General features: G+C 45.1%; 1 protein-coding gene and 1 long non-coding RNA gene across 21 annotated transcripts in view; one reads left to right on the top strand and one right to left on the bottom strand.

The window, feature by feature from the left end:
- Nucleotides 1–23,657, bottom strand: part of SCML4 (Scm polycomb group protein like 4) — a 96,925-nt gene that overhangs the window by 11,857 nt on the left and 61,411 nt on the right. For 13 of the 20 annotated variants that reach the window (XM_081526839.1, XM_081526837.1, XM_081526842.1 and 10 more), the window contains one exon: nucleotides 19,683–19,877. The exons of 6 other annotated variants lie outside the window; for them this stretch is intronic. In XM_081526839.1, coding sequence (XP_081382965.1) covers nucleotides 19,683–19,877 — 195 coding nt within the window. Of the gene's footprint in view, nucleotides 1–8,787; nucleotides 8,991–19,682; nucleotides 19,878–23,657 lie in introns of those variants that run through there. One more of the 20 variants, XM_081526858.1, reaches the window with a different exon arrangement.
- LOC145520456 (uncharacterized) lies at nucleotides 13,903–15,607 on the top strand. Its single transcript, XR_014064482.1, has 2 exons — nucleotides 13,903–14,288; nucleotides 14,358–15,607. It is a non-coding gene; the product is annotated as an uncharacterized LOC145520456 (long non-coding RNA).

Below are 23,657 nucleotides of genomic sequence, written 5' to 3'. Positions count from 1 at the left end.
CAATATAGGTATTAAAAGATAAAGACTTGATTTAATTAGGTCAACTAGCAGGTCTTCTCACATATGGAGATGCATATGGAGCTTGCCTAGAAATAAAAACCACTGCATATGGAATACAGCTAAAGCAGTGCAGTGCCTAGAACAAATTTATATCTGTTAGTATTTATATTTAAAAAGAAAAATCTTAAATTAATAACCTAATCTTCCTCAATAAAATACTGAGGTAGAGGAGGGCAAACCAAACCTAAAGCAAGCAGAAGGAAGAAAATAATAAAGACTGAAGCAGAAATTAATTAAATAGAGGACAGAAAAACAGAGAAAATCAATGAAACCAAAGCCTGGCTCTTTGAAAAGATCAACAAAATTGACAAACTTTTTCAGCCAGATTGGCTAAGAAAAAAAGAGAGAATACTCAAATTATTAGACTCCGAAATGAAACAGATGACATTAACACCAATCTCAAAGAAATAAAATGGATTATTAAAAAATATTACAAACAATTATTGCCAATAAATTAGGTACATTAGAAGAAGTGGACAAACTGACAGAAAGAAATAGGCAATCTGAATAGACCTAAAGCAAGTAAAGAGATCAAATAGTAATCAAAAAACAAAGAAATCCTAGACTTAAATGGCTTCAGAAATTAACTCTACAAATCATTTAAAGAAAAATTAAAACCAGTTCTTCAAAAAGTCTTTCAAAAAGAAAAAATGGAGTGCTATGGACTGAATTGTGTCCCCCTCAAACGTTCATATGTTGAAGCTCCAGCCCCGCCAGGCAAGTATACTTGGAGAGAGAGGCCATAATGAGATAACTGAGGTTAAGTAAGGTCTTAAGGGTAGGACCTCAACCTAATAGGACTGATTAAAAAGAAAGCACTGACAAGAAGAGGAAGAGACATGAGGGTGTCTCCCTCTTCATACACATGCACAGAGAAGAGGCAGCGTGAGGACACAGAGAAGGTGGCTGTCCACTAGCCAGGAAGAGTGGTATCACTAGAAATTAACCCTGATGACACCTTGACCTCAGACTGCTAACATCCAGAACCATGAGAAAATAAAGTTAAAGCTACTGAGTATGAGGTTTCTATTATGGAAGCTGGGCAGACTAATATAAGGAGGGAGTATTTCCCAACTCATTCTATGAGAACACCAATACCCTGATACCAAAACTAGACAAAGACATCAGAAGAAAACTAGAGATCAATGTCTTATTACTATGGATACAAAAATTCTCAACAATATACTAGCAAAACAAGTCCATAACATACAGAATAACTTATACATCATGATCAAATAGGATTTGTTTCAGGGATGCAGGGTTGGTTTAACATCTGAAAATCAATTAATGCAATACATGACGTCATCCATTAATGTAATACATGATGTTGTCCATTAATGTAATACATGACGATGTCCATTAATGAAATATACAACATTGATAGAATGAAAACCAAAGATCATATGATTATCTCAATAGATGAAGAAAAAGCATTTCACAAAATCCAACATTTTTTCACGAGAAAAACACTCAACACACTAGGAATGGAAGGGAACTTCCTCCAACTGAAAAAAAGGCATTTCACAAAAAACCCTACACTTAACATTATAGTTAATGGTGAAAGACTGGACATTTTTTCTCCTAAATCAGGTACAACACAAAGATGTCTCTATTCTCGCTACTTCTATTCAACACTGAATTAGAGGTTCCAGCCAGGGAAAATAGGTAAGGAAAAGAAAAGGCACTGGCGACCCACTTCAGTACTCTTGCCTGGAAAATCCCATGGATGGAGGAGCCTGGTGGGCTGCAGTCCATGGGGTCGCGAAGAGTTGGACACGACTGAGCGACTTCACTTTCACTTTTCACTTTCATGCATTGGAGAAGGAAATGGCAACCCACTCCAGTGTTCTTGCCTGGAGAATCCCAGGGACAGAGGAGCCTGGTGGGCTGCCATCTATGGGGTCGCACAGAGTCGGACACGACTGACGCGACTTAGCAGCAGCAGCAGCAGCTTGCGTAGAGAAAATTCTAAGGAATCCAATAAAACACTATTGAAATTAAGAGATGAATTCAGCAAAGTTACAGGATACAAAATATGTAAATATCAATTGTACTCTAGTTTTTTTTCCAGTAGTCATGTATGGATGTGAAAGATGGACCATAAAGAAAGCTGAGTGCTGAAGAATTGATGCTTTTGAATTGTGGTGCTGGAGAAGAATCTCGAGTGTCCCTTTTACTGCAAGGAGATCCAACTAGTCAATCCTAAAGGAAATCAACCCTAAATATTCATTGGAAGGACTGATGCTGAAGTTCCACTACTTTGGCCACCGGATACGAAGAGCTGACTCATTAGAAAAGACCCTGATGCTGGGAAAGATTGAAGGCAAAAGGAGTAGGGGGGTGGCAGAGGATGAAATGGTTAGATAGCATCACTGACTCAATGGACATGAATTTGAGGGAACTCCAGAAGATAGTGGAGGGCAGAGGAGCCTGGCATGCTGCAGTCCATGGGGTTGCAAAGAGTCAGACACAACAGCACACACACACAGAGAAAACTGGGACCCTAACACACTGCTGGTGGGAATGTAAAATCGTACGACCTCTTTGGAAACATCCTGGCTCTTTCTCAAATGGTTGAAGATAAGTTCACCATATGACCCAGCAATTCTACTCCTAGGTATATATATTTCCAAGAAAAATGAAATTTCCACACAAAAACTTATACATGAATGCTTACAGAAGCAATATTCACAAGAGCCAAAATGTGGAAACAACCCAAATAACTATCAACTGATGAATAGATAAACAAAACATGGCATATCCATACAGTGGAATATTATTCAGACATGAAATGGATGAAGTATTGATCCATGCTACAGTGTGAGTGAAGCTTGAACTATTATGCTAAGAAACCAGGCCATAGAAGATCAAATATTAAATGATTTCATTTGTATGAAATGTCCAGGATGGGCAAATCTATAGAAACAAAAAAAGTAGATTAGTAGTTGCTTAGGACCTGGGGATTGGGGGACCTGGGGGTCCTAGATAAGGGGTGTGCTCTGTTTGAGGTGTGGAAAATGTTCTACAACTGACTGAGGTGAGAGCTGCACAAACCTTTGACTATACTAAAGCTGTTGAATTTAAATGGGTAAATTGTATGATATATGAATTATATCTCAATAAAGCTGTTTTTAAAAACTTATTGTAGAGGCACCAGTGTTTGGCTATGAACACATTCTTGAGAATGCAGTGCAGTCAGGTCTGTCACTGCTTTAGCCACTAGGACACAGGGACGTGAGAAGCAAAGGGGAGGCCTGCGGGCCCTGTGCTCATGTTTTGTGGCTAATGCAGTGCTGCAAGAGGTCTGAAGGAACCCGGAACTCCGCACCTCTGCCTGGATGGCCTCCATTTCATCATCCCTCCTGGTCAGAAGACATCAGCAGGAAGGAGCTGGCTATGAAGCTATGTACCAGGCTGCTTCTTGAAGGGAGTGATGAAGAAGAAAACAAACATTTTTGAGAATCTACTAATATGGCCAGCACATTCCTAGCCAGTCAGCAGCAAGGCTGCTATTCCATTCCCTTTATCAGAAAGTATTCCTCGTCTGGTATACTAATCCTTTCTGTGTCCCCAGTGGCAGGTGCTTTGCTGTATGTGAGGAAGCTACTCACAGCATCTGGCATGGTGCTTGGCATACAGAAGGTGCTCAATAAATATTTATTAAGTAGACATTTGGGCACTAAGGCTGCTATTACAGAGAAGATGCATTAAAATTCAGATTATAAAGAACTAAATATGAATTCTTCATGTAGATGCATGACAAACAATGGAAAACTCTAAAACATTTATTCTGTTTATTAAATATTTCAAATCCAAATTAAATATGCCTATGGAAGTCTGACAATCTACAGTAGAAAATGCAGATAATTCACCAATCTGCACTATGGCTGAAAAATACAGATGCATATGGAATATTGTTCTCCTATGACAACGTGTGGAGATGCGGAACAAGGGAATGTGGACAGTATTGGTTTAAAAACTGCTGACAACTATGGGTGAGATCAAAGGTAATAAAAGTCAGTTTCTGGGCTATGATCCAAATGAATTCATCATAAAGTAAAACTGACTTGAGAGAGTGTCAAACAATAGCCCTCTACCTGGCAAAGGCTGTGCCAGTGACTCCAAAGGTGGTCAGATGGACAGTCACGGAGACGGATCACTAAGCCTCAGACACAGTCCTACACAGCCTGCAGCTCCGAGGAAGTCCGGGAGAGAGGAGCACGTTCAGGTGCACACACCAGGGTGCCGTTCAGAACTGAAGAGATGCATCTGCTCCAACCCAATTAAAACAGCCTTCTCCTCACCTTTACAAATAGGGGTGCTGACACTTACATCACGCCTAAGCATAAAAATAACTGATCCAGTGAAGGCCATCATCTTTCAACCACAGGACTGAAAAGGACCCTGACTGAGCACCCTGCCCAGTGTTTTCTCAAGTGTTAAAATGCATCCCACTGGCCCACCAGGGGCTGATTCTTGGTGATACTTAGGTGTATTCGTTTCCTAAGGCTGCAGAAATTACCACAAATCTGGTGACTTCAAACAACAGAAATCTATTCTCTCCTAGTTCTGGAGGCTACAAATCTGAAATCAAGGTGTTGGCAGGGTCATGCTCTTTGAAGGCTCTAGAAGAAGATCCTTTTTTGCCTCTACCTGCTTCTGGTGATAGCAAACGATCTGTGGTGTTCCCTACTGCAGACATAGCACTCTAACCTCTGCCTCAGTTGTCACATGGTATTCTTCCTGCGTGTCTGAATCTGTGTCCAAATTTCTTATAAGGACACCAGTCACTGGGCTGGCACCCCTAATCCAGTGTGACCTCATCACAATTTGATTACTGCAAAGACCTTATTTCCAAAGAAAGTCCCTTTCACAGGTATCTGCAGTTAGGACTTTAACGTGTTTCTTTTGGGAAGACACAAAAACTGGTGAACATTATCTTTTTACGGCCATGTATTTTAGTGTACAGCAATAAAATATAATTAACCCATCAAACTATGTTTCCACTGATAAGGTATCACTGCTTGAGATGACTAAAGGCTAAGGTTAAAAGAAATGAATCCATTTAAAGAGATATCTTGAGTAAATACTTCTATAGGTTTCCTCAAACAAAGCAAAAATTACAAAGGTGGTAAATTAACGGAACATCTTGAGCTCACTCCAAATTCTCTCTTCAGGCAGGGGTGGTGTTTGGAAAGGAAAATAAAGTAAATAGCTGAGCCTCTTATTTAAAAGCTTCCCCAAACAGATTTTACAGTCTCTTCACAGTTAGGTCATTATGCCACAAACCTCACTGCCTAAAACTTCTTCCTTATATCTAACCCCAGTTCCTATTGCTTCAGTTAAAAAGGTGACTGCTGGATACATATAGTTTATTCTCTTAAAACCACTAAGCCATCCATCATACAGGGAAGATGAATTACAGGTAAGCAGAACTTTTAGTAGTTTAAGAATTTAGTGAAGTATGGCTCGTGAATTGTTTGTTACAAAACAACTATTTGAAAAAGAAGGAAAAGGACCAAACCTATCCTTGGAGACAGAACTACACTTTTCAAGCAGTTTGGTGGATGACTGGGGAGTGAACACCAGATGGGGCCAGCAGACCTGGGATTGTCTGGCGAGAGTCCCTTATGAAGATCCAGCTCCCGCACACAGCCTCATGGCAAACCAGAGGACTGACAGATTAACACATTCCTGGTCCTTTTCTCCCAGATGAGATGAGAGAAAAAATTCCTTCTCATCTGAAATGAACTGTCTTGTCATCCTGGCAGCTCTCATTAAACAGAAGGCACCAACCCAGCCTCTAGTTAAAGCTGTTTCATCGCTGTGGACGCCAGCACAGTAGGGTGAACAAGAGGCACTTGATGTACTTCTCTTCTATAACCCCTGCCTCTATCCAAGACACTAAGGATGCCACTTAAATCATTAAGTCTTTCCGCCCGAAAGAGGACTGATCTGCTTTTGTATGATCACAAGAGTGTGCTTAAATAGAAAGGCACAGGCACAAATGGCTCTCACAGAAGCCTGCCACATTTTCAGGATTTGGTGTCTTAGAAACTTTCAAAAGAGGCTGGTGTGCCTTTTTCACTGTGGCCAATCTGTGGACTGCGGTTTCCCCAGCTGCTACGTATACAGTCTGCCTATTAGGCCAGAGAATACTCTGCGTGTTCTGTGGGTGTTCAGTCGCTCAGCTGTGTCCAACTCTTTGCGACCGCATAGACTGTAGCCCTGAGACCAAACTATGGTGGAGGTAACTAAGATGAGAAAGACTTCTGCTTTATTGACTACGCCAAAGCCTTTGACTGTGTGGATCACAACAAACTCTGGAAAATTCTTAAGGAGATGGGAATACCAGACCACCTTACCTGCCTCCCGATAAAACTGTATGCAGGACAAGAAGCAACAGTTAGGACTGGACGTGGAACAACAGACTGGTTCCAAATCAGGAAAGGAGTACATCAAGTATGTACATTATCACCCTGCTTATTTAACTTGTATGCAGAGTACATCATGTGAAATGCCAGGCTGGATGAAGCACAAGCTGGAATCAAGATTGCCGGGAGAAATATCAATAACCTCAGATACGCAGATGACACCACACTTATGGCAGAAAGTGAAGAAGAACTGAAGAGCCTCTTGATGAAAGTGAAAGAGGAGAGTAAAAAAGTTGGCTTAAAGCTCAACATTCAGAAAATTAAGATCATGCCATCTGGTCCCATCACTTCATGGCAAATAGATGGGGAAACACTGGAAACAGTGACAGACTTTATTTGTTTGGGCTCTAAAATCACTGCAGATGGTGACTGCAGCCATGAAGTTAAAAGACGCTTGCTCCTTGGAAGAAAAGCTATGACCAATCTAGACAGCATATTAAAAAGCAGAGACATTACTTTGCCAACAAAGGTCCGTCTAGTCAAAGCTATGGTTTTTCCAGTAGTCATGTATGTATGTGAGAGTTGGACTATAAAGAGAGCTGAGTGCCGAAGAACTGATGCTTTTGAATTGTGTTGGAGGAGACTCTTGAGAGTCCCTTGGATTGCAAGGAGATCAAACCAGTCAATCCTAAAGGAAATCAGTCCTGAATATTCATTGGATGGACCGATTGAAGCTGAAGCTCCAATACTTTGGCCACCTGATGCGAAGAACTGACTCATTGGAAAAGATCCTGATGCTGGGAAAGATTTAAGGCAGGAGAAGGACGACAGAGGATGAAATGGTTGGATGGCATCACCAACTCGATGGACGTGAGTTTGAGCAAGCTCTGGGAGTTGGTGACGGACAGGGAAGCCTGGTGTGCTGCAGCCCATGGGGTCGCAAAAAGTCGGATGCAACTGAGCAACTGAACTGAACTGAGACTGTAGCCTGCCAGGCTACTCTGTCCATGGAATTCTCCTGGCAAGAATACTGGAGTGCGTTGCCATTTCCTCCTCCAGGGGATCTTCCTGACCTAGGGATTAAACCCAGGTCTCCTGCATTGGCAGGCAGATTCTTTACCACTGAGTCACCTGGGAAGCCCAAAGAATACTCCAGAAGAGTTCAAACCTGCTCAGCCTCAAAGGATACCCTTTGCTCCTGAATCTGCACCAGGTCTAAGCCTCCTCGTTCAGGGAACACAGCTCTAGGGTCTGAGGAGTGTGGACTCCTCCCTCTGCCTGCGCCCCTGCAGAGGCTGGGGCAGGGTTGGGTGGGGGTGGGGGGAATGCCCCTGTATCCTCAGCTTCCAAAACACCCAGCATGGCCCAGCCTGCTGCATTTCCGGGTCAACTGAGTGCCTGGAATGTGGAGAACCTCTGAGGAGAAGCAAGAAGAGGCAGAGGGACAGGATGGAGAAAGCCAAGAGCCTGGAGAGAAAGTCCAAGAGCAGCAGGAGTGGCCAGGCTGTTCTTTTGGAGGGTGTTGGCCCATTTTCATGTAGGACACAAGACCCAACTGTTCACAGTTAAGTGAGCTTGGACTATTTAATTTATTTAAAGAATTTTAATGGCACTTTACTTGGATTCTCTAACAAAACAAAGCTATGAAAAGTGGTGACACCATGATCTGCAAAATTATTTTCAGATAGTATCTCTACATGCAATAATAATCCTACACCCCAGTCTCAGACCCTGTTCTTCCCAGCACTAAATAATTCTCTCTCTCCCCACCCCCTCTCTTTGTCTCCTCTCTCTCTCTCACACACACACACACCGACACACTCACCCTCCATTTCCCATCTTATTTCCCCACATCAGTCACAACTTTCCAGCTGAAGGAACAGCTGCACAGAGTGAACCCTTTCTTCAGTCATCTCTGCTCCTGGCAGATTGTTTGCCAGCGGGTCTTCCCAGTCCAACTGGCCACACAACCTTGCCCAGGCTGGCAGGAAGGTCAGACCACGGGATCAGTGTCCAGAGGGCTCCATGTGTGAACGCCTTGGCTCTGCTGCTTAACGAGATGGCAGCACCACGGATCCCTAGCCCTGAACCCCAGATTAGAAGAGGAAGTAATACAGTCAACCTGATTACTCTGCCTTGTGATTAACTGTGTGGTAACTATTCCCCTCTGCTTAACCAGGTGCCACCACCTAAGAAGCACAGCCAGTAAGCTCTGAAAAGCAGGGAAAGAGACCTGCAAGGAGAGAAACAGAAAGAGGAAGGGGGGATGGGGTGGGGAGGAGGGCCAGGAAACAATCGCAGGTCCCAGTAGAGCCGCCCTCCCTGGCTCAGAGCCCCGCACCTGGGTTCCTACCTTGAGCGGCCGCGTGTCCGCCACCAGGTGCCTCACGCACGCTCCTCTCCAGCACCGCAGGTGCCCAGCACGTGCTCGGTGCTGTGGGACCGAGGGGGGACCTCTGAGGGACTGCTTGGGGTCAGAAACCCCTAGATTTCCTCTCTGCCTTCCTGCCGCCTTTCGCTGAGGTTCTCACGGAGGTCTGCAGGTTTCCTTCTCTCCGGCTCGGTCCCGCCCCTTGTTCTTGCTCAGATAAGCTCATCGTGTTTTCCCTCAGGGCCCTCTGCGGCCTCTAGTCCCAGCCCTCCTGGTTCAAAGGGCACTGGGCAGCACCACCTATGAGGCTTAGCCTTTCATTCGCCTCAATTAAATTTTCCATTAACTTGGTCTCTGGCCAGTATAGATTTTCCCTTCAAGCTCGTGTCTAAGTTCAGATCGCTCAGCCCTCAGAATCAACCTATGACTCCCCTCGGGTCCATTCAAGTACATTTATACTTTTCCTCCCTAATGAGATGTACAGAAACCAACCGAAATTTTAATGCCTGACACCTGAACTTCTTTAGTCCTTTCTAATGTTGCTGGTTTGCCTGAGACTTTGTTCTTTATGATTTAAGATCTCCTCTTGTGGAAATTTTGCCCAAAGGCAATTTTGCCCAACGTCGGCCGCTTTGGAACAGTGAATGCCTTTCCAGAGGACAGCAGGTTCCCTCGCTGTAGTCTTCTCTTTGCAGCTTTGCCAAAGCCTCTACCAGGAGGCTCATGGGAATTTCCAGGAGGAGAGGGAGGGCGAGAGTGGGGGGCCTTCTGCCGTCAAGCTCTGTTTCTTCAACAACTTTTGGGTCTTTCATAGGAAACTGGGGAAACTTAGAGTGACCCTTACTCAGGAAAATGCTGGAGTCCCAGGAATAGAGGACACCATACAAATTCTGGTTCCAAATGGACATCCTGACTTTTAGGAAGGTGTTCCAGTATTTCTCAAGTGGGTGAAGCAGGCTGCCATGTTGTGAGCATCTCTGTGGATGGGCCTACGTGGCAAGGAATCAATGGCTCGAGGGAAGCGGAATCCTGCCCACAACCACACGAATGAGCTAGGGAGTGGGTCCTTCCTTAGCCAAGCTCTGAGATGCTTGGCACCTTGTGAGAGACCCACAGCTGGGGAACACGGTCAAGCTGCACCTGAATTCCCAATCACAGAAACTGTAAGATAATACATGTTATTTAAAGCCACTAAATTTTAGGGTAATTTGCCACACAACAATATATAAATAATACAGGTGGGAAAGGAGTAATTCATTCCTCTTGACTCTGCATATCTAGATTGGAAGTTACAATTATTAATTCAATAGCAGTTAGGATGTATATGCTATAGAATATCTAATTTTCTGTCAGGAAGTTTATGGGATTCTTTTTTTTTCCCCATAATCAAAGGGTTTGCTACTTATGTCTGAGACCCAGAAATGACCCATTAATAAGAGAAAGTCCGCGGAGTTTATCTAGAAGCCTACTGGTTTCTAAAGTTGCTTCAATTCCTCTTGACAAGGTTTACCATTTTATTCCTAGTTCTGATACATGGTCAGTAGATACTGGTGTGGATAACCTGCAGCTATTACCTTTGAACCCACCACAGAGGCTCAGGGTACAGGTCCAGAGGAGCAGCCCAAAAGATAGTCTCCAGTTACAGCTCCTGTGGGCCCTGGAGATTTGGGGATGGCCACATCTCATATACTCTTCCATCACAGGCAGGAACCTCTTTGGTCAGGCCTGTCAGAGATACAGAAGGCCTTCTGCAGCTGACCCAGATGTCCCCAGCATGATCTCCAGTTCAAGAGTGGCTCATGTGGGACTAATGGGTAGGGGTGTCACCTGAAGGACAGTTAGCTTCATGGAACAAAGGAAAAGATTTCCAGTAGATTTCATTATTTGAAGAGAGGCATGAGGCTGGGGTAGGGGTATCTTTTAGAGAATTCTTGAGGCAAGCCTTGTAGGAAGAAAGAGTCTACACCACCTCTTTTTTGACAGCCTCTTTTTCTCCTCCTTACTCCCTCTTGGAAGGAGCTCTCCCAAACAGGAGAAAGCCTACTAGGGACTTACAATCATCACCATTCTACTCCTCAAGTCTTGGGTGTCTTTAATCCACAACATGACTTTATTTGTGACCTTGAAAGAGGAGCATTATCTTCATTTCTTTTTGTTTCATTTTAACATTAAAATATTACCAAATTGGTCAACATGATTCAATATTGGGTTATTTATCTCACATTGAAAGTACCTTGAGTGACTTCCTTGGTGGTCCAGTGATTAAGACTCTGTGCTACCAATTCAGGGGGTCGGGGTTCCATCCCTGGTCAGGGAACTAGATTCTACATGGCATAACTAAGAGTTCACCCACTGCAACTAAAGATCCCACATGCCAACACTAAAAGAGACTGCATGCCTCAACAAAGATCTAAGATCCCGTGTGTTGCAACTAAGACCTGGTGCAGCCAAATAAATAAGTAAAATACTTTGGGAGGTTCCAGCAACTTAATTGGAACATTCATTCATTCATTTAAGCAATAATTATTGAATCTTTGTTCTTCCTCAATATCTGAAAGAGATTTGAAAGAGAACCTAAGCTTTACAATGTGAAAGAATTCAATAAATTGCTGAACATTGTAAAAATCTATTTCAGATTCTACAAAACCCAGCGTTTTACTTAGAGGTTACATTTTTCCCGTTTAGCTTAATGTTTTAAAAAGTACAGACTGTATACTTTCATGAATGATATCATTGAAAATAGAATAAATAGCTTTTCCTAAATGAACTCATATAGGCATACAAGCAGAATTAAGATCAGGAATTCTACACTGGCAATCACTCCCTTTCCCATGCTGTAAGAGCTCTGGCTGGGCTTCTCCTGGACATATCTGTCTAAAAATATAGGAAGGCCTTTGTATTTACTGCAGAACTTGTGGACATTCTTTTTTTTTTTTCCTGTGGCATATGGAACTTCCTTGACCAGAGACTGAATCTACGCCCCTTGCATTGGAAGTACAGAGTCTTAACCACAGGCCTGCCAAAGAAGTTCTGGACATTCTCCTTTTCACGTGTCCATCAAAACTCTCTCAAAGATTCTTAAAAACTGAGCTTGGCACTGATACTCTTTTCTCCTTCCAAATGACCCCAATTTCAACACATGGCTTGAAAATCAAACTGCTCATTTTGTTCACATAGCCCATGGCTATAACAGGATGAACATAGCTCTGCAATATTCTGATCATTGGCCTGCATATGCCTTCCTTCATTTCTTTTTTTTTAACCCCATCATTTCATATATTATTTAAAATACCAGGTCAAATCATGCCTGGGACTTCCCAGGTGGCTCAGTGGTAAAGAATCCACCTGCCAGTGCAGGAGATGCAAGAGAAACTGGTTTGATCCCTGGGTCGGGAAGATCCTCTTTAGTAGGAAATGGCAACCCATTCTGGTATTCTTGCCTGGGAAATCCCATGGACAGAGGAGCCTGGCAGGCTACAGTCCATGGGGTCACAAAGAGCTGTATATGACTGAGTGACTGAGCACGTGAACCATGCCTAGTGTTGGTGGAGTAGGCCACTTTGTGTGGATTTTGTAGGGATGAGGAAGTTCTCCTGGTGTCTAGTATGATAGGTTCTGCCTGTCCTGTGGATGTCATCCAGCAACAATGCAACTAGGGCATGAGGATAAGAATGAGACACTTCTCACAGCCAAGATACTAACACAGAAGGAGAAAGGATAATTGATCTACCTAGAGTTCAGTTTCTGCCTAGATTTTGCCAAGTGGGCATTGGTGTTTGTTTTGTTCTTTTACATCTTTGCTAGAAGAAGTGACACAAGGGTACCACAAGCCACTTGTGAACATCCATTTTTTGTGGTCACACTTCTGAGCCAGGAAACAGGACATATACCCCACTCAGTGAGTGTTGGGTAATGGGGCCCTATCAATAGGCTTGGGAGGTAAAGCAAAGGGCCGGGGAGGAGACCTGGGCTCAGTTTCCACCTTGCTGCTGCCTTTCTGGTTGGCTTTGAACAAGTGGCCTCAGCTCTGCAGGCATCAGAAGTAGAGGGAACTCAGAAAACATTTGCTGTCTGACCATATGGATGTTTCTATATAATGGAACTCATGCCACTTGGTACACTCTATTGCCTTTTAGAAATAAACAATCTTTTGGAAAGAGATATTCTCTGGATAGTCATTCTTTTGTAGAGCTATTACATTAGACAAATTTGTAGTTCAACAAGGAAGCAGATTTGATTTCTGATGCTGGGTATGCAGAAGGTACTGTGCATGTCTGTTACTCCAAGAGTTTTCTGGTGCCTGTCTCCAAGACCACCAGCCAAGGAAGAAAACATCAAGCATCAAGAATCAATGGCCTTTCTCATCTCCCACCCTCACCATTTGTGTATCAAAAAAGTTACTCAACAAAAAGTAAACAATTTGTTCCCATCAAGTCAAACCTTCAGAAGGCAGGAAACCAATCACTAAATTAGATCTCGCAAAAGACTTCAGCTCTCACATTTGTGGTTTCCAAAGAAGATCTCCCCAATGCTTGGTGAGCACAATTTGTTTTGTTGTGTCACACCGAATTGGAGTCAGTAAAATATTTACTGTGGACTTGTGTTTCAGGCTGTCCTCAAGTCCCCGCCCTCAAGTCTACCTAGGGAGATGAGGTCTGGACCCGGATTCTAGTAGTATAAGGCAGAATTAAGAGCCAGGAATGCTGTGCAGACAAGGGTCTGAGAGAATGGATCCCTAGGGTCTTAGGGATTCTGGGAAGCTTGGAAGGCAACAGAGACCCTCCTGCCAGTGCTTGTCGGGCCACACTGAGAAATGTGTCAGTCATTCTTTTCTTTCTTTCACCTTCTTCTCCAGCACTACAAATCTCCTTTTTCTCACCTGCATTTTCACCTGTGCCACTTTGCCTGACCACTCTGCCCCGTCACACCCATGGACATCTCATCCAGCTCATCCTCAGCATCAATAGTTCTACAGGGCAGCAGCATCCTAGAGTAGGCAGGTGTATTTTACTGAAAACCTGACATAAATTTCCCTTTGTGAGCAGGACTCCGTCAGCACACACCTTCTTATTCCTTGTGTTCCTAAGCAGCAACAGCACGGGACATCCCCTGGGAGCCTATCAGAAACACAGGCTCTCAGCCCACTCCAGCCATCCTGAGCCCGAGTCCATATTTCATCAAGAAGCCTGGGTGGTTCCAGGGCATAGTCAAAGTGGAGAAGCACTGGCTAAAGCTTACTTATAACTGAGAACTTTTTTTCCCAACATTCAAAGTGAAGTTGCTCAGTCATGTGCAACTCTCTGCGATCCCATTGACTGTAGCCTACCAGGCTCCTCCGTCCACATTTTCCAGGCAAGCTTACTGGAGTCGGTTGCCATTTCCTTCTCCAGGGGATCTTCCCGACCCGGGGATTGAACCCAGGTCTCCCACACTGCAGGCAGACGCTTTACCCTCTGAGCCACCAGGGAAGCCACCATTCAAAGGTAAAGTAAAATTGTTATCAATTCCAAATTCAGAACCAAAAATATCAAATCCATTTTTTTTGCTTCCAGTTTCCTAAAGCACCCAGAGAACTGCTCTCCACCCGATAACATGAACATTTGGCTGTCAGTTAATAGACAAAGAGCAAAATGACTGAACTTCCCAATCTCAAGCCAAGAACTCCATGGTCCAGACTGAATTCAGGCAGCTGAGTGGGTCTGAAGCTGGTTTTCCCTGAACACAAGAGAAAGGTCATTTGGTGAGAGAGTTTACATTTGAAAGGTCTGAGGAAGAGATTTGGAAGAAGCACGCTCTCTGCTCCCCTGTGAGCCCTTCTACCTTGGTATCCTCATCTTCCCTTCTGGGGGATCCCACCACAGGCCTCCTGGGGCCCCTCACCTCTTAATGTCTGAGGCTGTTCTCTGCCACTCTCAGCTGTGACTCTCAGCTTGGAAGGGACCAGAGAGGACACCTTGCTCTTGTCCTCCAGAGAGGACACACACAACTCCTCTGGATGCCCGAGTTCAGCCTGATGGCCCCGACAAGTGGACATCTGCTTTTGTCACCAGTAATGAGGAGATCACACCATCCAAGCAGCTCCATCTACTTCTAAACAGTTTTGACTTTTCAAAGTTCTTTACAATGTCAACGCCACCTGACTCCCGAGGGAGCCGTCTTCTGAGAGTTCCACTTTGTTATTCAGCTACCAAGTCCTGTACCTGGGAGAGTATTGCTTACATCCATACTTCTCAAACTTTAATGTGTCTTTAAACACCTAGGATCTGTTGCGAAGGAGTGAGGGAGGGCTGTTGAGATTTTCCTTTCTCAGGTGATGGTGATGCTCCTGACCAGAACTTGAGTGACAAGACTTGAAGGTTAATTAAGTATATCTTCAGGACCATAGAGAACAAATCCACGTGACCTGCTGTCACATCCTAGAACAGACAATCATTTCTTCCCCAAATCATCCTTTTTTTAAAAACCACAAACATCTTAGTTTCTTTGACAGTTCCTTGTGTGTCCTGGCTTTGTATTTTCTTAACCGTCTGATTTACTGTCTTCTGGAAATGCCCTAATGAATGCTGACAAACCCTCTAACTGTGTGGCACCAAGTCTGGAACACCCCAGCCTTGAATGAACAACTTTGGGGCAGAGCAGGATCTGGTTCAAATGAGTTCAAGACTGTATGATCTTGCTTAGGAATGACATGGATACGAAGCCTTAAGTCAACAAAGACCTCCAGCCCTTCCCTCATAAATACACCTGCCTTTCTTGTCACAATGGTGGGAAAGTGGGTAATAAACTAATTCCTCATCCAAGGTAATAATAACTTGATATGTTATCCTTTAAGGGAACTTTGGGGCTTCCCAGGTGACACTAGTGGTAAAGAAGTCACCTGCCAGTGCAGGAAACATAAGAGACACAGGTTTGATCCCTGGGCCAGGAAGGTCCCCTGGAGAAGGGCATGGCAACTCATTTCAGTATTCTTGCCTTAAGAATCCCATGGACAGAGGAGCCTGGTGGGCTACAGTCCATAGGGTCGCAAAGAGTCGGACATGACTGAAGTGACTTAGCATGCACACAAGGGAACTTTGACAAGGCAGTCCTAAAGACGCAATGTCTTATGCTAGAGGCAAACTCTTTAGTGGTATCATCCTAGGCCCCACGCAGACAGGTAGGAGAGACATATGCCAGGGGGCTGCTCAGAGCCTACCATGCCATTGCTGCTTCTTCCACCCTCCCTGAGGCCCCTAGACACATGAAACACACAGCACTTTGTCCTGTAACACCTAGGGCATGAGGAGCAATTTCCACAAAGTTGGTTGATCTGGAGCAATTCATTTTTTCAAAGCATCCATGGGCTGGGGAAAAGTTCTTGATGACAATTGAAGTCATTGCTTCCAAAGCCAAGACAACTAGGAAGGAAATCAGCTTTAGGTAGAAATACCTAAAGGGAAGAAATGAGGTGGCTACTTCCAGGAAAAAGACAGGAACTTCACTCAGCATGGTGAGTTTGAAAGGGGAGAGAATATGGTGGAAACCAAGGCAAGGGTTTCCTCAATGATCACTTAAGGAAAGCTGGAGGAGGGTTCCTGGGACAAGATGTTAAAATGAAACTATTTTAGTTTTAGTTTTGGCTAAAGTTGCAAGATAGTAGTCTCCCCATACCAGAGTCAAGTGTGGAACTCTTGCAAAAAGAGGTGGAGGTGGTGGGAAGCCAGTTTTACAGCTGTAGATGACCACCCACATGCAGCCTGCAAAACTGCAGGTTGAAAAGCAGGTTGAATAGAAGATGAATTGTGGAGAAAAAAACTGTCCCATGTGTTCCCATGGGCTTCAGTGTGGCCCTGTGAATAGCTTGATCTCTGACCTTGGAGCTCAAGAGACAGGAAGTATTATTGTTTCATTTCCATGAGAAAAAAAAGTCTGATGGAAGAACAAAGGAGAGGTGGCTGCAGAGATCAGCCTGCATGCCCTGAGTTTGTTTGGGCAAAGGATGTGTGAGTGTTTCTAAGAGACCAGATCTGAAGTGAGATTAGCTTAGATCCTTTCTATGGGACTATCTGGAGGCACAGGGGGCTCAGGAGAGAGAAGGCAGAGATTTACCTGCAGATGCCTTGAGGCTGTGGGAAGAACTGTAAGTGACCAGTCAGAGAAGAGTTACCTTTGTCTTTGACAAGGAACGTGCAGATGAGAGATGGGGGAATCTCCAAAGGACCCATGGAAACAGTGTCAGATTTCATTTTCTTGGGCTCCAAAATCAATGTGGATGGTGACTGCAGCCACGAAATTAGAAGATGCTTCCTCCTTGGAAGAAGAGCTATGACAAATCTAGACAGTATATTAAAAAGCAGAGACATCACTTTGCCGACAAAGGTCCATATAGTTATAGCTATGGTTTTTCCTGAAATCATGTATGTATGTGAGAGTTGGACCATAAAGAAGGCTGAGCACCAAAGAATTGATGCTTTCAAACTGTGGTGCTGGAGAAGACTCTTGAAAGTCCCTTGGATAGTAAAGAGATCAAACCAGTCAGTCCTAAAGGAAATAAACCCTGAATATTCATTGGAAGACTCATGCTGAAGCTGAAACTCCAATACTTGGGGCACCTGATGTGAACAGCTGACTCACTGGAAAAGACTCTGATGCTGGGAAAGATAGAGGGGAAGAGGAGAAGGGGACGATGCAGGATGAAATGATTGGATGCCATCACTGACTCAATGGACGTGAGTTTGAGCAAACTCAGGGGGGCAGTGAAGGACAGGGAAGCCTGGAGTGCTGCAGTTCACGGGGTCGCAAAGAGTTGGACACGACTTAGCAACTGAACAGTAACAACAAGAGCCCACAGGATGAAGAATCAGCTTGAAACACCTGCCAGAACCAGGGAGCCTCATGCCAGCTCACAGTGGGATTAGTCAAGCAAAAACTCTCCTACCTCTTGTCTCTCCTCCTTCCCTCACTCTGATCAGGAAGGATTTGGAATCACTGTTAGCTCCATACAGAAGGGGCAAAAACATAGGACTAGGCAGGAGGTGAAGAGAAACCAAACATACATTCCTTTGCTGCTGCAGGCAACTGGCCCAAAGCAGGGCTGTGCTGGGAATGGGGAGTAGTTACATCTTTGAGTGAAATTTAAAGTTTGATGATCACACTGACCTGGATATTAACTATTCACTAGAGAATGTTTTGTTTTCTGAAAAGGAGCCAGGAAAGGCCTAAATTTCATCCATGGACAGGGAATAAGTGGTCTCACAGGCGACATTTATTTCAAGGAGAATGGGAGACATGAGTTCTATGACTTTATGATTATGTCCCATAGGTCATTGCTTATTTAATGTAACAATGACTTAAGAGTTTTTCAAATGAAATCAGTCATCTGCTGTTCTCATTGCAAGATTCACTGGAAGATACGTTAGCTTTACAATATGTTTCTGAGTCAACTAAGGTTTATAGGAGAGGCCAGATTCATAGACTGTCAGAACCAGGTTATACATGAGCAACTCAACTCCTCATTTCACACAGGAAACTGAGGCCCAGAGACATGAGAAGACTTTCCCAAGTTCAGACATACAGAGACATCAAGAAAACACAGAAGTATATAGCATCTGCTCACACAGACTATATTTAATTAGGTACCTTTCTTTGTAAAGACCAGATTTCTTCCTGTTTCCCAGGTCTCAGAGAGTTTAAAGTAAAATTGTAGGAAAGGTTCTTGACATTATATGAGAAAAATCTATGTTAAGAATCTTCCATGATGTCCTCCTCGGCTTAAAATATAGCCACTCTGATTATAAGTATCCTTCTGTTGAACTCTCTAAACCTGTCTGTGAGCACATAACTGCAAATGTATTGGTTTTTTCATTATTCACACTGGTCACTCAATATCTCAAAAACTTCCTAAGCTCACATATTTGCCTTATTCCAAGACAGGGTCTCACAAGGTACTTGGAACAGGAAAGGGGTCAGCAAATATTTGCAGAATGACATAATGGCTAGATTTCAGTTTCACTAACTATGTGTTCTCTATGTATCAACAACACTGCTTCCAGAGAAAGGAAGAAGGTGACATACCTGCTCAATCTTTGAAACATGAAATCTAGAATCTGGACTCATGATCAACTCTTTGCAAATCCATAACTCAGGGCTGCTATGCAGGGGATGAGCAGCTCCCACTGGCACCTAGCCCATTGGGCAGACAATGGTGTGGCAAGTTTGTCCATGTGGCCTTGCCCTTCCCATTGACTACTTCCCTACACTGAGCTATTCTGGGGCTGGTGGTACAAAAGGCATTCAGCCCCTGGGATACCTTCCATCCTGTGATGAGAGAGAAACACTAAGTCACTGGAGGACATATATGATTTACGGCCATGTCAAATTCCTGCCATGATAGACACTCTATTACACCTTTTATTGACCTGGGTAGGAACCTGAGGCCCCCAGATAGAACCAGCGTAATCAATTCGTTAGCCCTTGTTTCTTCAGGATTTCTTTGTTACTTAGGTTAGTAGTCCTTCAATTATTCGACAATGATGAATAAATGCCCTAGAGTCTTAATTAGAAGAGAGGGAAAAAGATCACTCATTACAAGTGATGCAGTCTCAGTGTCTAAATTCTAATAACACAGGCCTAAAATTTATAACATCAGCTCTCAGTAGCTGGAGCCATCTCTTCCACTGCAGCCTGGGTGGGGACCGTTGGGGTGTCCTTGGTCCTGGCCAGCTCCCACTGTGCCTTAGATGCCCAGAGGGGCAGCTCGTGAACCTCTAGTGGAAGGAGGGAACCTCTAGCTCCTAGAGCTCCCAGGAGCTCCCTCAGTGTCAGTCTCGTTTGCCCTGGGAGGGCAGGGACACCTGGAACCACCTGCAGGTCCCGGAGGACAGACTGCAAAAGCCTACCTGACTCCATCCTGCCTTCCTGGCTCTCGGGGGCATTGTCGGAGGTGCTGGTGCCCCTGGGGAAGGGCTGGTGGCTGAAGAGGTCGTCACATAGGAGGCTTCGGCACAGCTTGGTGAGGAAGCGAAGGACGTACCCGACGCTATTCACCACAGGCAGGCTCCGCAAATGCTGCTTCCCATCAAAGGAAGCGGAGACTAGAAAAGCACAGACACAGCTACTCAGAGCAGGACTCTGGAGAAAGCCATACGCCCATCAGCCCTGGGGGACAGGTCTTGGTGTGGTCAGTTCTGCTGTGCTTTTAACTAAATTTTATTTGGATTTCACCTGTTTTTTCACTAACATTCTATTTCAGTTCCAGGATCTCATTCAGGAGATCACATTGGCTGTACCTGTTGCATGAACTTGGTATCCTTGGGTTTGTGACTGTTTCTCAGTCTTTCCATGTTTTTCATGATCTTGACAGTCTTGAAGAGTACTGATCACATATTTTGTAAAATATTCCTCAATTTGGTTTGTTTGACATCTTTTTCATGATTCACTGGGGTTATGGTTTTGGGGGGCTTCCCTGATGGCTCAGACAGTAAAGAATTCACTGAGCAACTTCACTTTCACTTTTCACTTTCATGCATTGGAGAAGGAAATGGCAACCCACTCCAGTGTTCTTGCCCAGAGAATCCCAGGGACAGGGGAGCCTGATGGGCTGCCATCTATGGGGTCGCACAGAGTCGGACATGACTGAAGCGAGTTAGCAGCAGCAGCAGCAGCAGTAATGCAGGAGACTGTGGTTCGATCCCGGGGTTGGGAAGATCCCCTAGAGAACAGAATGGCAACCCACTCCAGTATTCTTGCATGGAGAATTCCATGGACAGAGGAGGCAGGTGGGCTATACTCCAGGGGGTCGCAAAGAGTTGGACACAAGTGAGCAGCTAACACTTTCACTTTCACATGGATTTTTGAGGAGGAAGATTGCAGAGACAAAGTGCCCTTTGCATCAGATAGCCACATGACATACCTGGATGTTAACCTTCATCTCCTGGCCAAGACAGTGTTTGCTATGTTTCTCCACTGTATTCTTCATATTCTGTTCCTGGGAAATAAATCACATGGTTCTACCCACATTCAATGGCAATGAAGGGATTAAGCTCTACCTCCTGAAGAGGGAACAGTCCCTATATAATCTGAAATTCTTCCATAAGGAAGACTTGTCCCTTCTCCTCCATTTATTTATTTGTTTATTCATTAATATCAGTGCAGACTCAATATATTTATTTTGTACTGTGGGTTGTCCAATACTATGTTATTATTGCTAAATTATTCCAGTTTTTATCTTTTGGGAGCTTGTAGATTAACTCTTGCATCCCTATGACACACCCCCTTTTTTTAAGCAATTCTAGATAAACAGACTTGGATCAAAGGTGGGTCTTGACAGATATCTATCTAGATGTGTGTGTGTGTGTGTGTGTGTGTGTGTGTGTGTGTGTGTTCAGTCCCTTCAGTAGTGTCTGACTCTTTGCAACCCTATGGACCATAGCCTGACAGGCTTCTCTGTCCACTGGACTTTCCTGGCAAGAATACTGGAGTGGGTTGCCATGCCTTCATCCAGGGTATCTTCCCGACCCAGTGATTGAACCCACATCTCCTGCACTGCAAGCAGATTCGTCGTGCCACCAGGGAAGCCCAGATCTAGATATATAGGTATATTCAAATAAAACTGAGTTCATACTGAGGTGTCCAACTCTAACCCAGTGTTCAGGGTTCATTCAGCCTTCTGGGGAGGAGCCTTTATAAAAGAACTCCAATGGTGTTCTCTCCGCGGTGATGCTAGATCACACTCAATTTCCCTAGGGTTACCAGAATTTTGAAGAAACACCCAGTTCCTCCAGCTGAGAACTTGTTTCTTTGTGTAATCCTCCTCACGGCCCTCTGCTGCCACACCAAGCTCACACACCAGCTCCAGTGTGGGGAACACACGAGAAGATCCCCAGCAGGACATTCTGCTCCCCTCCTCCCTCAGGCTCTGCCTTCAGTGCCCACATGTGGAAGGCACCTGGACTTTTACACTCTAGCTCCCAAAGGCTAGCACACTGCAAGGGCTGGGACAGGGCAACCAGAGCTAACTTTGATTTCAGAACTGTAAAACGAATACACACACTCTCCCATTTAAATCAGAAATAAAAAGAATCATTTCATTTGTGCAGCTTTTTATAATTTAACAAGAGCTTTCATTTCTATCACCTCATTTAGGCCGTTGGACTGTAATGTGAGGACAGTGGAAAGAAGGTTATAATATAGATGAGGAAACTGAGAAGGCCTGGAGTGTTTTTTCCAGCTCCTGTGGCCTCTAAGTGGCACTTGCCTGTCACTTTAATACTCTAGGTGAGAGAGTGAGCAAAGAGCTGCGAAGGTGCTCCATAAGGAGGATCCTGGCCTCTGGGACATGCTGGAAATTCCTTCTTGGGGGGGTGGGGAGGGGCGGGCACTGCTGCTCACCTCCCATACCTTAAAAGACTAGGTGTGATGGAGACTGACCACACAGCAGGAGGGTGTGGGTCATCAGGCCTGTGGCTTAGATCAGTGTGTACACATTCCCAGAGATTCCAGGAAGCTCACACAGTGGGAAAATCCCACCTCCTGGAAGCAGACGTGTAATCTGTGTAATCACAATAGCTACCCCTCTGGGAGAACGTGGCTAAGGCGGAGGATCCCAACAGCTGTGCTGGGAATGGGCCATGGTACTGTGACATGGATCCCCTCAGCCTCTGGGGTGGCCCGAGGCCCAACCATGGCAGTTTGAGTTCTTCAGGTCCACGATGCCCGTACCAGTGTCACCATTTTCTACATGTTGTGCCCACAAGGATGTTTAAAAAGCAGTGTCTGAAGGCTCAGGTTCTAGGTGGAGAGTGGGGGAGTCTGGGTGTTTCTCCTTAAGCCCCTCCCTAAGCCACCTTGGAGAAGTCGTCACCTTGCTGGGCTTCCACATCACCACCAGAAATGTGGAAGACCACTGTGCCTCTTCACAACCTCAAGGAGGATCCTACTCAGAGCCACTGCATTCTCCAAGACCAGGCGCTCCACTCTGGCCTTCCTGGGAATCCCTCAGCCAAGGGAAACTTGGCAGGGCTCTGCCTGCTCGGGCGTTGGTGCCAGGCTCTGCAGAACCTCCTCACCAGTGCCAAGGCCCCTGAGGCCACAGAAGGGCTGAGCAGGAGACCAGGGAGTTAGGGGTCTGCTCTCCCAGCACAGAGGGCAGGGCCACAAAGAACCCGGATGGGATTCACTCAAGAGGGAGGGGCACAGAGCGTAGGAGGAGGTTTCTCTGAGCACTGGTCTGTGTCTTGAGCTCTGCTGTTTAGCCAGGAAAAGGACAAGGCTTTCGGCCTCAGAGGGCCGTCCAGGGTCGAGAACCTGGCTCTCAGATCAGGAAAGAACAGCCAAGGAGCCCTCAGAGGTCTGACAGTGGGACTCTCCTCTTGGGTCCCTCTTAGTGCAGTTCTTCTTCCTCCTCTCTTCTGCCCGCATCTGCTGGAGTCTCTTAGAAGTCACCCCAGGTCAGATACATGTGCCCAGACCTCGCCAAGTTCAGTTACCAGCAAGACAGACCCAGCTTTCTGCTCAGAGGGAGCTCCAGAAGGAGGGCTGAGTCAGGACGAGCTGGTGAAGCTACGCTGGAAAATCTCCCCACCTGCAAGCGCTGGGGACTGACCTGGAGTCCAGTAAAACACTCATGCTTTGCAGGATGCAGCCACATTAGAGGCCCCTCTCTCAAACCCTCTCTTAGCCAGCCAGCAGGGTCACCTGTACTGCCCTGTGGCTGGAAAGTTGTCTCCTTTTTGGAGATATGGAGGCTGGTGATATGGAGGCTGTGTCCATGATGCTGGGCCAGAGAAGACATCAGGCTGTCCTCTTGGAGTCAAAGCATCTTGCAAAGGTCTGGAGCTCCCAGGGCTTAAGGGCAGGTGGTGACAATCATTGTA

This window comes from Giraffa tippelskirchi, chromosome 9 (genome assembly GCF_054371585.1).
Source record: "Giraffa tippelskirchi isolate mGirTip1 chromosome 9, T2T-mGirTip1v1.2.pri, whole genome shotgun sequence".
Taxonomy (NCBI): Eukaryota; Metazoa; Chordata; class Mammalia; order Artiodactyla; family Giraffidae; genus Giraffa; species Giraffa tippelskirchi.
Note: the sequence above shows the minus strand (reverse complement) of the source record. Positions and strands in the feature narration are given on the sequence as shown.